Below are 12,581 nucleotides of genomic sequence, written 5' to 3' on the forward strand. Positions count from 1 at the left end.
CAGAGCAAGATTCATTCTTTAATCGCTACCGGATCAAACATGAGACCAGCATCCTAAAAAATAAAAAAGGATAATTTTATCATTAATCTATATTTTAACGCTCCTAGTTAGCAACTAGATATTCGCTTTCGTGGGAAAACGTGGCTGTTCGCGCGCGGCATGCTAGGGCTGGCTTAGCTAGCTCTTCCTGCTCACATCACATGGATCATGCACACTGGTCCAAAGATGGGCTGGTTATTGCCTATTAGGTAAACCGTGCCTGATGAATCGCTACTTATTTCTAGCCAGTTTATACTTACCTTAATTTTATTTATAGAGAAATCATTAACATGTACTGCTAACTTGGAGTATTATTACTTTCTCATCAGTTGTCACGAGCCGTCGAGAGACTCTCATAATCGATCTTAGCTTGCTACTAGTAGCAAAGTCAATGCATCATGGCCTCCACGACGCAACCTTGCAATTAACACATATGATTGGCGGTAATGAGATCCTGGGCGGATCTTGGTAGTGTTCGTCTTCGTCGCTAGCTAGTCTTTCTTCTAACTGGCATATATGTGAAGATCTGCATGAAAAGTATGCATGTATCTCTAGTACAGTCATCAAGGTCATTTTAATTTTCTAAGATCCGCGCGGGTGTCAGATCAGAGATGACGATGCGTGATCTGCAAGACACGATCTACTGAGTGATCGATCGATCAACACAATCCTCTGTGTGTGTGTGTGTGTGTGTAACCCTAGCCTGTCGAGCGATCTCATCTGTCGAGCATATGGTGGATCGTGTGCAGAGAGGATTCTGATGACGATCGGTCGATCTCCATCAACCATGGCCGCCGCGCGCATATGTATGATCGATCTACTGATATGCATGTCTCCTTGTCGATCCATCGAGCATATCATGACTCGTCATCAAATCTAGACCGGATCGTCGCCTTGACATTCTCGGAATGCAGCGCAGCCAGCAGCTGGTACTTACTTACTACAATGGTCGTCAATCGTTTTTTTTTGTGCTACCTACTGACCTACTGTATTAAGTCAATGAATGTGCCAGTGCAAGATCGATCTAGCCAAGTAGTCATATACTGAAGATTCGAGCATCCGTATCGAATTATCGATCGAGAGCTTCTCGATCAAACGCTGACGTACGTGTCAGTACTCCCAATTCTCAAAGAAGAATGCGACGCGTGCGTGCAACTGTTTGCAGAACTGCTGGTACAGTGGGCGAAACTAAGCTAATAACGTACTAGAAGAAAGCTGCTGCTGCTGCTGCAGATCGATGACCGACGACGAAGACGACGACGTGTGAAGACTGAAGAATTTGTTTTCGTCAGGCATACATATATTGGATTCGCGGGCACGCAGCAGGATATATCCTCACGGGATCTTGCTACGGATATGTAGCTTGACCAGCCAGCTGCATGCATATCCGATCCGACATGACCATACTAGCTAGCTTGCGACAGAGAACACTGGCGGACAGGACTGTTTCTCCACCTCTCTATCGGATCTCCTGCTGCTAGCTTGACTGTTTCTTCAGAACCGTACCGGTCTACATACAGCTCATGCATCGTACGTGAAATCACAAAGTCTGGATGGATATAGATCTGATCGAGCTGTCCACCACATACACGATATCTCTTCTGTCCAGCCTAGCTACTGAATGAATGAATGCACATTCAGAAACGAGTCACAGCTCCCTCCCTCGTCTTGACAGAACTAACACCAGCCGCTGGTTTTCTAGAAGGCAGGCCAGACTGATCATGTGTAGTCGATCAGGATCATGCAGGGATAACTACTGTCACTGTCCGGCCGATACGCTTCGTCCAAGATTCGCGCGTATCCATCTGAATTATCCTGGCTTGTCGATCTAGCTAGCTAGCTACCTCTCTGCTAGCTAGTAGGTCACGTCTGCTATCTCCAACTTGGGAGAGAGATCGATGGATCTAATCTCTGTTAAACCTAAAGATAGGGCCAGTGTTACCTCTCATCCTCGTAGAGCCAGGATCGATGAACTTAATTAAGTATATATGAAGCAATCTATATGTAACTGGACGAACCATTAGTATAATAACTAGCTGCCGATTCAATTCGAGTTGAGTGACGCAGCTGCAGCAGTTGATTATTCAAAGACGACGATGGATAGATGATAGAGATAGACGATGGCCGTGCATGCACGCCACAGCCGACAGGTTCCATCGGTGATCCATGTGTATCCTACGAGGAAATCTTGCCAAGATGCTGAGAGATCCATCGATCGGTCGGTATCCAGATCGATCGCAAAAACGATGGCTGCTTAATGCTGGACAATCCAACAATCTCCATCAATCCATTGGTGTCGCCTGTTTGGATCCTTTCCGGCTAATGATCAGCTAGCTAATTGATAATAGTCTCTTTTAGCTAGCTAAAGTATTAAAATCAGGATGGAGAAGTGATTCTGTGGCTGAAAATGATTCTCTCTAATTCTCTTTAAAATCAGGATGAAGAACCACTTAGAAGCTAGTTTTTTCAACTTCATAGTATTTTAATTCATTTCACAGAATCACTTCACAGTATCAGTAGAGAATCATTTCTCTCTGGAAAACCGTTTGGCAGAGTTTCTGCTGAATTTAGCAGAGAATTAGCCATGAGAGCTCTGCCAAATGCATCCTTACTGCTGGACAATCCAACAACCATCAATCCATCGGTGTAGATGTAAGGTAATCCTTGTGTTCATCTAGGTTTCTCCTAAGTCAGTTTTAACTATGGATGTCTAAGATTTTATATGGGTTATTGGTGACATATAATTGGCATTAGTAGATTTATTAGAAAAACACCTTCATGATACACAGCTACGACAATATATTTATTTTTACAGATTCTGTTACTCAAAGTGTCATGCCGATATCCTTATTAACAGACTTTATTTCAGGTCGGAAGAAGTAGTTCGTTCGGTCGCTATCTTTATCATGGAGTAAGTACCATTCCCCTTCCGAGAGATGTTAATCGAACTATTAGGAGTGTGCGGTTTCTGAGGTAAAAGTACACGTCGCCTATCGGATCCGACCATGATGTTTTCAGCTAGCTGTCGATTTGCGTATCTTGTGCGAAAGCAACCCGTGCCAGCTTGTTGGGGGATCCAGGAAAAGCTATCCTGCACTTATGTACAGTTGACGTTGACGGCGCACAGGCTGCTATGTCGCTGAAAGTGAGGTCAGTGTTAAAATTGAATTCCTGATTCCTTTGCTTATTGTGCATGATTCATTCATTGCATTTGAAGAAACAAAGTTTCTTGAAATTATTTAACATTTTTTTATGAAAAAATTATTTAACATTAACCCGTTGTTGAAGAAGCAAGGTCAAGACATGGTCCGTCGACGAAGGCCACCAAGTGGTAAATAATTGGGCTGCCAATTTGAAGCACGAACTGGGCCAAAGCGCTAATCCGGCCCTTCTCTCATGAGAATCATAGCAGAACATTTTGACGTGGGATTCTTCCTTTTTGTTTCTCTGGCCGTGACCCCGCTAGAACTTGCCATCATCAGGATTTCCATACGTATTCTAGTGCCTGGCCCCCCTGCTAGTGTGAGGTCCAAGTGGCAAATAAAACTTTGAAGATGCAAAATAAGATGCATGCCGTTATTAAGTGTCAAACGGCTCCATTTCATTCAGATTACAGAAGGTGAGGCTACAACTTTACTTGGTTAATTCCCGACCGAGAACAGAGGACATGGACATGTTCAGATTCAGACTAGTATATACATACACCATCAAGATCTTCCAGGAGCGACACATACCATACATACAGACTAGTTCAGATTCAGACTAGTATATACATACACCATTAAGATCTTCCAGGAGGGATACATACCATACATACAGTCCTCTGCAACAGATGCAGGTGAATTGTAGCCAATAGGTCTGCTGTGCATCGCCTAATAGCATCACTACAAAGTGCTGCTCCCACCATCAGCTTGACACACAAAATAAGGCATTCCCACTACGCAAAGCGCTAGGCGCTATGGGCGGTGGTTGTTCTTGAAAGCGCCCTCAAGAATGGAGAAGGAGCAGAGCACGGTGTCGCCGCTGTGCTTCAGCGTGTACAGCTGGCACAGCGCGCGGCCGGCCACCTTCCAAACGAAGCCGCACTTGCTGACCTCGTTGCAGGATGTCGCGTGCTGGTACACCACCTGGTACACAGCACAGGCCTCGTTGAAGAGATCAATGCGCTCCCTCTGGCTGTACTCAAACTCCTCGGCCTTGTACAGCATCTGCAGAATCCCACAAGCAGCAAAAAAAGTAACACCAGTAAATAGAATTTGAAAATAATTTTGGTGGGAATCATTTTATTGAATATTCCGATACATCAATAACACCAGAATCCAATCCTAATATACTGTGAAGACAGAAGTATCAAATTAACACAAAAGTTATAGCCAGCAGACCTGATAAATAAGCAAGATCTAAAATAAGGTAAGGCCCAAAGCAACCATTTCCTAACTGCTAAACCAAGACAAGCCTACTAAGTTAAAGGTCCAACCATGCAAAATTGATAAAACATACCCTTTTATCAGCTAGAACGGTTCCCTTTACTGCATTTCCATTATAGAACATACGGAACTGTATTAGAAGAGGCTAGAATAAAGACAAACAAGAGAAGAAATAAGAACTCATTAGTTAAGTCGTAGAGCACTTAAAATAACAGGTCATTCTATTATACAGTTCAGGGAATACATATGAGATGAGATATCGATGCTTCTCTGGATCCACTGTATCCTGTGAGGGCATAACCAAAATAAATAATAAGTACACAAGACTGATGAAATGCCAATGCTAGATTGAAAAAGGTCGGTGTTTAACTAGAGATAGCAGACATAAGTGTCAAAGGTGATAAATCTAATTACTTATTAGGGTGCAATATTTGAAGTAATTCCCTGCCTTATAATGGATAAATAGGTAACTGCAAAGCAACTGAACTGAGGAAAAGAGGTAGGACCAGAACACTATCAGTCTTCATACTAAGTGACACAAGAAGAGTGGGTAGCAAATTGATGAAAGTTTATGGGGATAGGGGTGAGGCACCTGCAGCTCCTGTCCCTTCAAAAAGTTTCCCTTGAAGACACTGGCCAGGCATTTCATAGCTAAATCAAATGATTAGGCCGGTCCCGTCAGTGTGTATTAAGGGCTCCCCATCATCATTAGTAACAATGTTACCATGTTCATCCTAAAAATTGTGCCAAAAATAAATAATATTTTTGAGAACCCACCTTAAACATCAGAGGAAAAGATGCATACCTTACAAGGTTCATCTTCAATTATTATAACATTAACCTCCGAGAAGTTAACATCTAAGGTGATAGTTTTGGATAATATCAAAGAAAACCTGTATCATTCTCATAAAAGAGCACATAAATTTTAGTAAAAAAAGTCGACAACGGGGAATTAGCGACAGCCAGAAACTAGGACAGAAGGATGTCCAACATTGTAATATTCCACATGCAGTAAAAGTGTAAAACTGAGAGACATAAACATAAAAAATGGTTTTCTCACTTGAACAAATGTTAAAAGTATCACCAAATCTAATCAAACTTCATGTTTCCATTGCAAATCACTTCTTTTCTCTGCAAGTCAAGCTCCAATCCACAGACTGATAGAAGCAGCTTACTACCAACAAGACATCTCCTATAATAGATCCCTAACAGTATCCATCAATTACAAATTACTTGGTAATAAGAGTAAATAAGAAGATTAACCTGGTCAGATATTTCGACACAGTGGGAGCAGTGTGTATGTGCATAAAGCGCCTACGAGCTTGATCAATTGTGCAACCAGAGAGGATATAGGGATAATCCCTGTCCCATCCAGACTCGGTGTGAACAAAAAAGCACCTAACAGAAGGACTGCATTTCTTGTTTTTTGCTTTCTTTTTTTCCTCTTTTTGTTTGTCCTCCTTCCCTCCATCTTTGCAGACTGGTAAAAAGGCAGACCAGTCAATCAAAACAACTCATACAACAGAATCAGCGAGCAGCTACTTAACATGAGACAGCAGTTCTAAAACAAACTTAGCATTCACTGTATGTAAAGCCATAGAAACTTGGTAACTAGTTCACTGCCATCTCGTTATCTAAGTTTGTATGTGGCTTCTTCCAAAACTCCGATTCATCAACACAGAAATATATTTCTCCCTGGAAACAGTACAGAATTTTTCTTACAAGAAAACAGGGCGTGCTACAATTTATTCCTTACTATGGTTTACAAGTAAAAAGGATGGGCTCACATGAGAACGCATTGAGATTGACCCAGAGAGAAAGAGGGAAGGAGGTAGAGAGAGAGAGAGAGGAGGGAGGGAGAGGGGAGGGGAAGAGGGGGGGGGGGGAGACTACAATAGCATGCATTTTGTGTTCTTTTTGTCACCGTGGCATCAGAAGATTGGATGCTACATATGATCACTGAACAAATTGGATTGTTTCATCACTAAACTTTCATAATGGATCACCCAAGGTCACTTGCTTGCTAACTTACTAATCACATAGACGTAGACACCACGTTTTGCGCCACTGGCAATTGGTTCACGTTAGGGTAGTGGGACAATAGTTTATGATCTTTGCATTTAACCTCCTAAGATATCCACAAATTAACTCATTTATTCAGCATTAGCATGACTAGGGTTCTTCTACGAGAGCTTGGGTACGCAAAGTGGCACACTTAGAACACAGTAACAAGGCCTAGAAACCTATTTGAGCGTAGAAGTTCGGTGACCTCCAACACAATTTACTCTTTAGACAATATAAAAAAAGTGATCGGTGAACTGTAGTCTGGACAATATTTAAACATTATGGTTCGAACTAAAAGTTATTCTATGGCATGCCATTTTTTTGTTAGCCTACAACTTCTCATAGGCCGTATTTCCAGTGGTTGCTGCTCACTGTAACTGTAGTAGTATAGTACTGAACCCGTTTTGCCCCTAATGCATACTGTATTTCGGAATAATTCGTTTCTGAAAGCTAGGAACTGACTTTAGTGTGCTTTCATGGCAGTGGTGCATTAAATGTGTCAGCAAAAACTAAGTAGTTTCCATTGAAATGGAGCTAAATAGATTATGCATTCCAAGAAAGAGCAAATTAACAAACTTACTCAAAAAGCGGTACCGACGCAGACCCAAAAGGATACCATCTTCAACAACCTGATGGTAATAAGTGCAGTAGATACCAAAGTTGTCATCACTATTCGTAAGCCCAGGTATATCAGCAAAGTTCACGATAAGAACATTGTCGTCACTAACAATCTTTTGCAGATAAGTTCTTGTATTGTCAACATATGGTCCCTAAACACAATCAAACAATATGAAGTCATAAAAACATATGGATATTGAAATTTAATGCTTAACATGAAAATTTGAGTAACTCAGCTCCAGTGGGTTGTAGAAATTAAAATGAAATGTTCAACAAAAGAAGCAAAACCTTTCAGTCCCAAGCATAGTAGGCTAGAGATTAAACCCGACATGAGCCAGCAACAAATATTTTTTTAAACAAAAAAGAATGATAATAATCGTTCTACCAAGCCTGTCTTTTTTTTGCGAAACATGCCGAAAATCTGATAATGATTATGTTCCAACATTCAATAAGTGGGAAAGAAATGATATTTAAACGTCACCCTCCAATGCCTTTTGCAAATGCCCTGATGACTGAATATGAAAAAAAGAGTGGTTCAAAAATTATTTGATGTGGCTAAATTGCACTCTTTTGGCTGTTTGAGGATGAGCCAAAAGATGTTATATATGACAATAAAAAAAATTGTAGAATCACATACAACAGTACTATGCATAGGGATGCAATTTTGTGCAGTTTCCTTTTTTGAAAGGTGCAAAATGCACAGTTCTAGAAAGAACTATTTGAAGAAAAACAAATCAAGTAATGAAGTATGTGATGTCAATTTGACCAGCAAAATATCAAATTGCTAAATTCATGTGCTGTATCGCAAACCAAAAAAGACAAGTAGTACATGAAGTGTGCAGGAATAGTTCATGGGGGACTACTCCTTTTTACAACTGATTTAACAATGAATTTATGTAATTATGTACCAAGTCTACGAATTTTGGGCCTTTCTGGAACAGTCCATTTTGCACTTTCACAACAGGCTTCTTGCACCCATAGGCCCCAACCAAATCTCCAAACAGAAGTTCAAAATAAATTGAAGAGCATGGCAGTACAAAAGAATATCGCCGGGAGGCGCTGGTAGAAGAGATAGGAAACTCACTAACCTTAAAAATTGTTACTGTGGAATCATGTCTTTTCTCAACAATGCAGTGGTACAGTCTTGTCTTGCTTGGGTCCCGATCAAGGTTCTGCAGGTATCAGTCAGCAATCAGTTCCATGATATACCTGCTAGCATTCTCTATGAAGGTAAAAAAGGGAAAGACAACACAGATATAATGATATGATTTGATTTATCCAGATGAAAACCCAGATTAATGCTGATCCTACACAGATTAAGCCAGGAGATGCACAACCAACGCTTACACGTTACAAGTAGGAACATCCATATTGCAAGAACGTTTATGATCACATTTCGTGAAATGAAGAAAGTTTTGGTGATCTCTTTTGTTCCCCTATAAGACAGCGTGAAACTGATGAAGACTTTCTAGAAGATAACAAGATAACATTCTCTTATAAATTGTTGGAGATCCAGTGGCATTACTGTGCCTGTGGTAGTAATAATGCCTGATGCTATTTCTTGTAATCATTAAATTAATCAAATAGACGAGGATTATGCTATACATATGCAACAGCATTTCATTAACAAGCATGTCATGCATGTATCTATATAGTTCGAGATGAAGCTAATTGAATCTGTATGCAACTACGAAATTGATTTTTATGTGTAGCCGTTGTTCCAAGGTAATGCAACCAAAGTTCCAAGGTGATATAACCTTTCTTCTATCTGATGCTGGTAGAGACTCGTGTCCAAATCTGCTCCAGATTTCTGGCTCGAAGCAATCCATGGGCAGAGACTTCAAATACCTTATGTAGTTTACATCCTCTATTACTTCCTCTAACTTCTTGCTACATGAACATAAAGAGGCACAATGGATTAGATCAATAGAGACTAACAAAGACAGGACAAACAAACAGAGCAAACATTTCAGAAAATGATAAAAAATAGTGTCTTTTTGGTCAATTTTATTCCATTGGATATACGAGTGCCAATCAAGTACCCCCTTAGAAGTTGAAAGCAGTAACTTATTTCTAACGATTATGTAGGGAAAAAGAACATAAACCCAATCAAGTCTTACCCTGCAAGGTACACATGAATGAGGAAAATCTGATCAAACTCTAACTCCCCCAGTGCTATCACTTGAGGGCTCGGATGGCTGACACGCTCCTCGGTTCTGGAGTCAGTTTTCGGTGGCGGTGACTCTATTGCCCTCAAACCATCCCCAGTAGCAAGAGAACGTGGTGTTGTGACCCCTAAGCTTCCTGATGGGCCACTCATTTGTTGAACACGCCTTGTAATATCCCTAACAGGGCTCGGAGTGTCACCCCGGGCAAGAGTATCGGGCATCTCATTCTCGTGGCATCTAGCTTCGGTTCTTCGACGATTTGCCACTGGTGAGAAAGGAGGCTGGTTCTGCAAGCCGCCGTGAGAGGTCCAAATCCGGCGGGCTCTCAACCTCCATTCCATCCAGGTCTGGAGCAATACAAGTACCTCTACTCTGCTCATTCTGCAATCTGCAAGGCATCTTCTGGACAGAGCTCGCAGGCTCGATCCATGCATGGTTTGAAAGACCGAGGGCAATTTCACGATCAGCGCTCTGAACCTCCATTTGACCATCGTTGTCGTACAGTGGCCCCGATATCGAATCGTCTGTTAGACGAAAAAAGGTATTGACGATTAGGAAAATGTAAGCAGTATAGCGCGAAATACACGGAAAAGTCACATGTGCAAATTACAAAGCATCAATCACACGAAAATCATAGCTGACCAGACATAGACGACGAGATCAATCACAATGGCTACCAAAATCATAGCTGACTAAGAACACGAACGGCAACCTCAAAGCACCCCTCATCGTCAGCATGGGCGGACGCAGCAGGGGGGCAGCCGGGGCGAGCGCACCCCCTACGCGCAGAAAGTCCACGGGTACCCCCCGTCGCACCACCTCCCGCTGGAACGTGTATTTGCCCTGGAGACTCGTACAGCTCCTGCTACTTTGTTTGTTGGGTCATAAAAATTGTATTATTGCTTGTTGGGCCACAGCCCACAGGCCAAGCCCCCAAAAGGCACTAGCCACGATCAGCCCAGCGGCCAGCCGCGTATAAGCGTATTCGATCCGTATTCAGCCACGATCGCACGACTCTCCGGCTCCCCCACAACGCACGATTGATCGGTTCAGTACTCTGGCGGCGGCGCGGCGCCGGGCGGCAGGATCAGGAGAGAACCCTACGGCTACAGGCTACGGCTGCAGATCGGCGGGCTCACGAGCGGCAAGACGGCGGTGATGTTGCAAAACTAGCTGAGAAGATGGTTGAAACAGGGAAAAATAGGACTTTCCCATTGGTCTATCGTCTCATTGAGCTAACATTGATTCTACCAGTGGCAACAGCATCAGTTGAAAGAATCTTTTCAGCGATGAATATTATCAAGACTGATTTAAGAAACAGAGTTTCAGATGAGTGGTTCAATGACTTGATGATATGCTACACCGAGCGGGAAATATTTCGAAGCCTTGATGATCGGATGATAATGGAACGCTTTCAAGCCATGACTAAAAGGAGAATGGCATTGCCCACTATTCGTATTACTACTACTTAATGATAGCAACTTAGTGAAACACAGGTATATTGTGTTTTTCCATTGTTTGCCACTATATATACCATTTTAAATGAACTTAATTTTTGTCCACTAGCACCCCCTCAATTTTGTTCCTGCGTCCGCCACTGGTCGTCAGCGGGAGTACACAGGAATGAGCAACGAAAAGCAGAGGTTTATCTGACAACGGAAAAGAGATAATGCACTTTCCACAAGCGAAGGAACAGCGTCATAATGCAGACTGATCAGGAAGAGAGCCTCCAAATAAGGGAGAAGACCATTCTCATTCCCCAAATTAATGCGATTGAACATGCGAAATAGTACTGCTTCACTGCAGACAAACTCACCGCAACTGAAACTCTGAAACTGAAAGTGAAAAGACCTCGAACTGACCAAAACCAAAAAAGAAAAAGAGCGTTGCCGCCACAAGGGTTGAGAGCGAGCGAGACAGACCTCGCGAGGCGGCGCGGAAGGGGGCGAGGCTGCAGGCGGCGCTCTCGGCGGTGGGGATCCCCGCGGCGGTGCGCTCCATGGCCTCCTGCTTGGCGAGGTACTTGATGAAGGCGGACAGGTTCCGCACCCTGGCGCCGGCCTCCGCGACCTTCCGGAGCACCCTGCCCGCCGCGGCGTCGCCGAGCTCCGCGAGCTGGCCGCGCGCACACCGGTCGTCGTCCTAGCCCAGGCGCGCCTCGAGGCGCGCGAGCTCCGCGGACACCGCAGCCGGGAGGAGCCCAAGCTGCGGCGGCTGGTGGCACGGCTAGGACTCCATTGTTGGAGCCGGGTGCATGTAGGGTTTAGGGTTCAGGGCACGCTCCCCGCCTTCCGCGGCGGTGGCGAGAGAGCTGTGTCCCGGCGAGAAGAACGGGGAGGGAGCGAGCTGGCTTGCTAGGGAAGCCTCTCCCGTCTCCCGTTGGGACTGGGAGACGAGGGAGTCAGGGAGACGAGGACGATCGAACGGGGGGTTTGCTGGCCGCCCGATGGCCGCCCGATCAAATAGGCACGCGAAGTGGGTACAAGTGTGCGCGGGGCCCGCATGGCAGCGGGAACCGGCATTGAGCCGTTGGACAGGTGGCGGAGTTGCCGTCGTGGCGCAGTGGCGCTCCCGTCCCGGCCGCGTGGCGCGGTTTCGGTAGGCTTCGGAATGTGCGCCGGCTTTACGACATGAGTTGGTTGCCGAGGCTAAAATTTTTAACCCGTAAAAAAAATTATTATTTAGAAGTATTAAATAAAATTTGTCTAAATTTTTTTTACGGATGCATGCTAATTCGCGAGACGAATTTAGTGAATCTAATTAATATATAATTTGCAACAGTGATGTTACAGTAACCATCCGCTAATTATAAATTAATATATTTTATTAGATTCATCTCATAAATTAATATAGAAGTTCTGCAATTTAAACTTTATTTAATACTTCTAAATAATAAAATAAAGTTTAGCGCAAACACCTTCGTTACTGTGCTGTCTCATCAATCGATCGTATCAGTACGGAGTATTCGTGCAGGAGCAATACTGTGACGGAGCGCTGCCTATTGCCGTGTAGGACACTCTTTGCAATTGCAAGTCAAAAGCTACTCGAGTAGGGAGTGTACTGGGGGCTCTCGGGCCTACTCACGGCACAGAAGCTTTGGCTAATTGGTTTTCAAGTTTGAAACAAACGAGCAGCGGGCGTTTACAACCAAACCAGCTAGGAGTGCTCGCTCACAAGCGTGCATCAGAGATACTCTGATGTCCATGGTTGGCTATTGAGTGTTGAGTTTAGGAAAGCTCCGACCGGCTGCGGTTCCTCCTAACAA

General features: G+C 43.6%; 2 protein-coding genes across 2 annotated transcripts; both read right to left on the reverse strand.

The window, feature by feature from the left end:
* Positions 1–3,718: 3,718 nt before the first annotated feature.
* LOC112892861 (probable RNA-dependent RNA polymerase 3) lies at positions 3,719–9,537 on the reverse strand. The gene is made up of 10 exons (XM_025959965.1): positions 9,269–9,537; positions 8,906–9,038; positions 8,237–8,320; positions 7,111–7,300; positions 5,730–5,946; positions 5,272–5,359; positions 5,059–5,200; positions 4,711–4,752; positions 4,540–4,611; positions 3,719–4,247 (listed from the first exon to the last, which is right to left on the reverse strand). The coding sequence occupies exons 1-7, from the start codon at positions 9,535–9,537 to the stop codon at positions 5,123–5,125; spliced, it is 1,059 nt and encodes a 352-aa protein (XP_025815750.1). The 3' UTR covers positions 3,719–4,247; positions 4,540–4,611; positions 4,711–4,752; positions 5,059–5,122.
* On the reverse strand, positions 9,498–11,674 carry LOC112894886 (probable RNA-dependent RNA polymerase 4). The gene is made up of 2 exons (XM_025962723.1): positions 11,239–11,674; positions 9,498–9,840 (listed from the first exon to the last, which is right to left on the reverse strand). Exons 1-2 carry the CDS (start codon positions 11,315–11,317, stop codon positions 9,554–9,556), a joined length of 366 nt encoding a protein of 121 aa, XP_025818508.1. The 5' UTR covers positions 11,318–11,674; the 3' UTR covers positions 9,498–9,553.
* Positions 11,675–12,581: the final 907 nt, after the last annotated feature.

The sequence above is a fragment of the Panicum hallii genome, chromosome 5 (genome assembly GCF_002211085.1).
Source record: "Panicum hallii strain FIL2 chromosome 5, PHallii_v3.1, whole genome shotgun sequence".
NCBI classification, from domain to species: domain Eukaryota; kingdom Viridiplantae; phylum Streptophyta; class Magnoliopsida; order Poales; family Poaceae; genus Panicum; species Panicum hallii.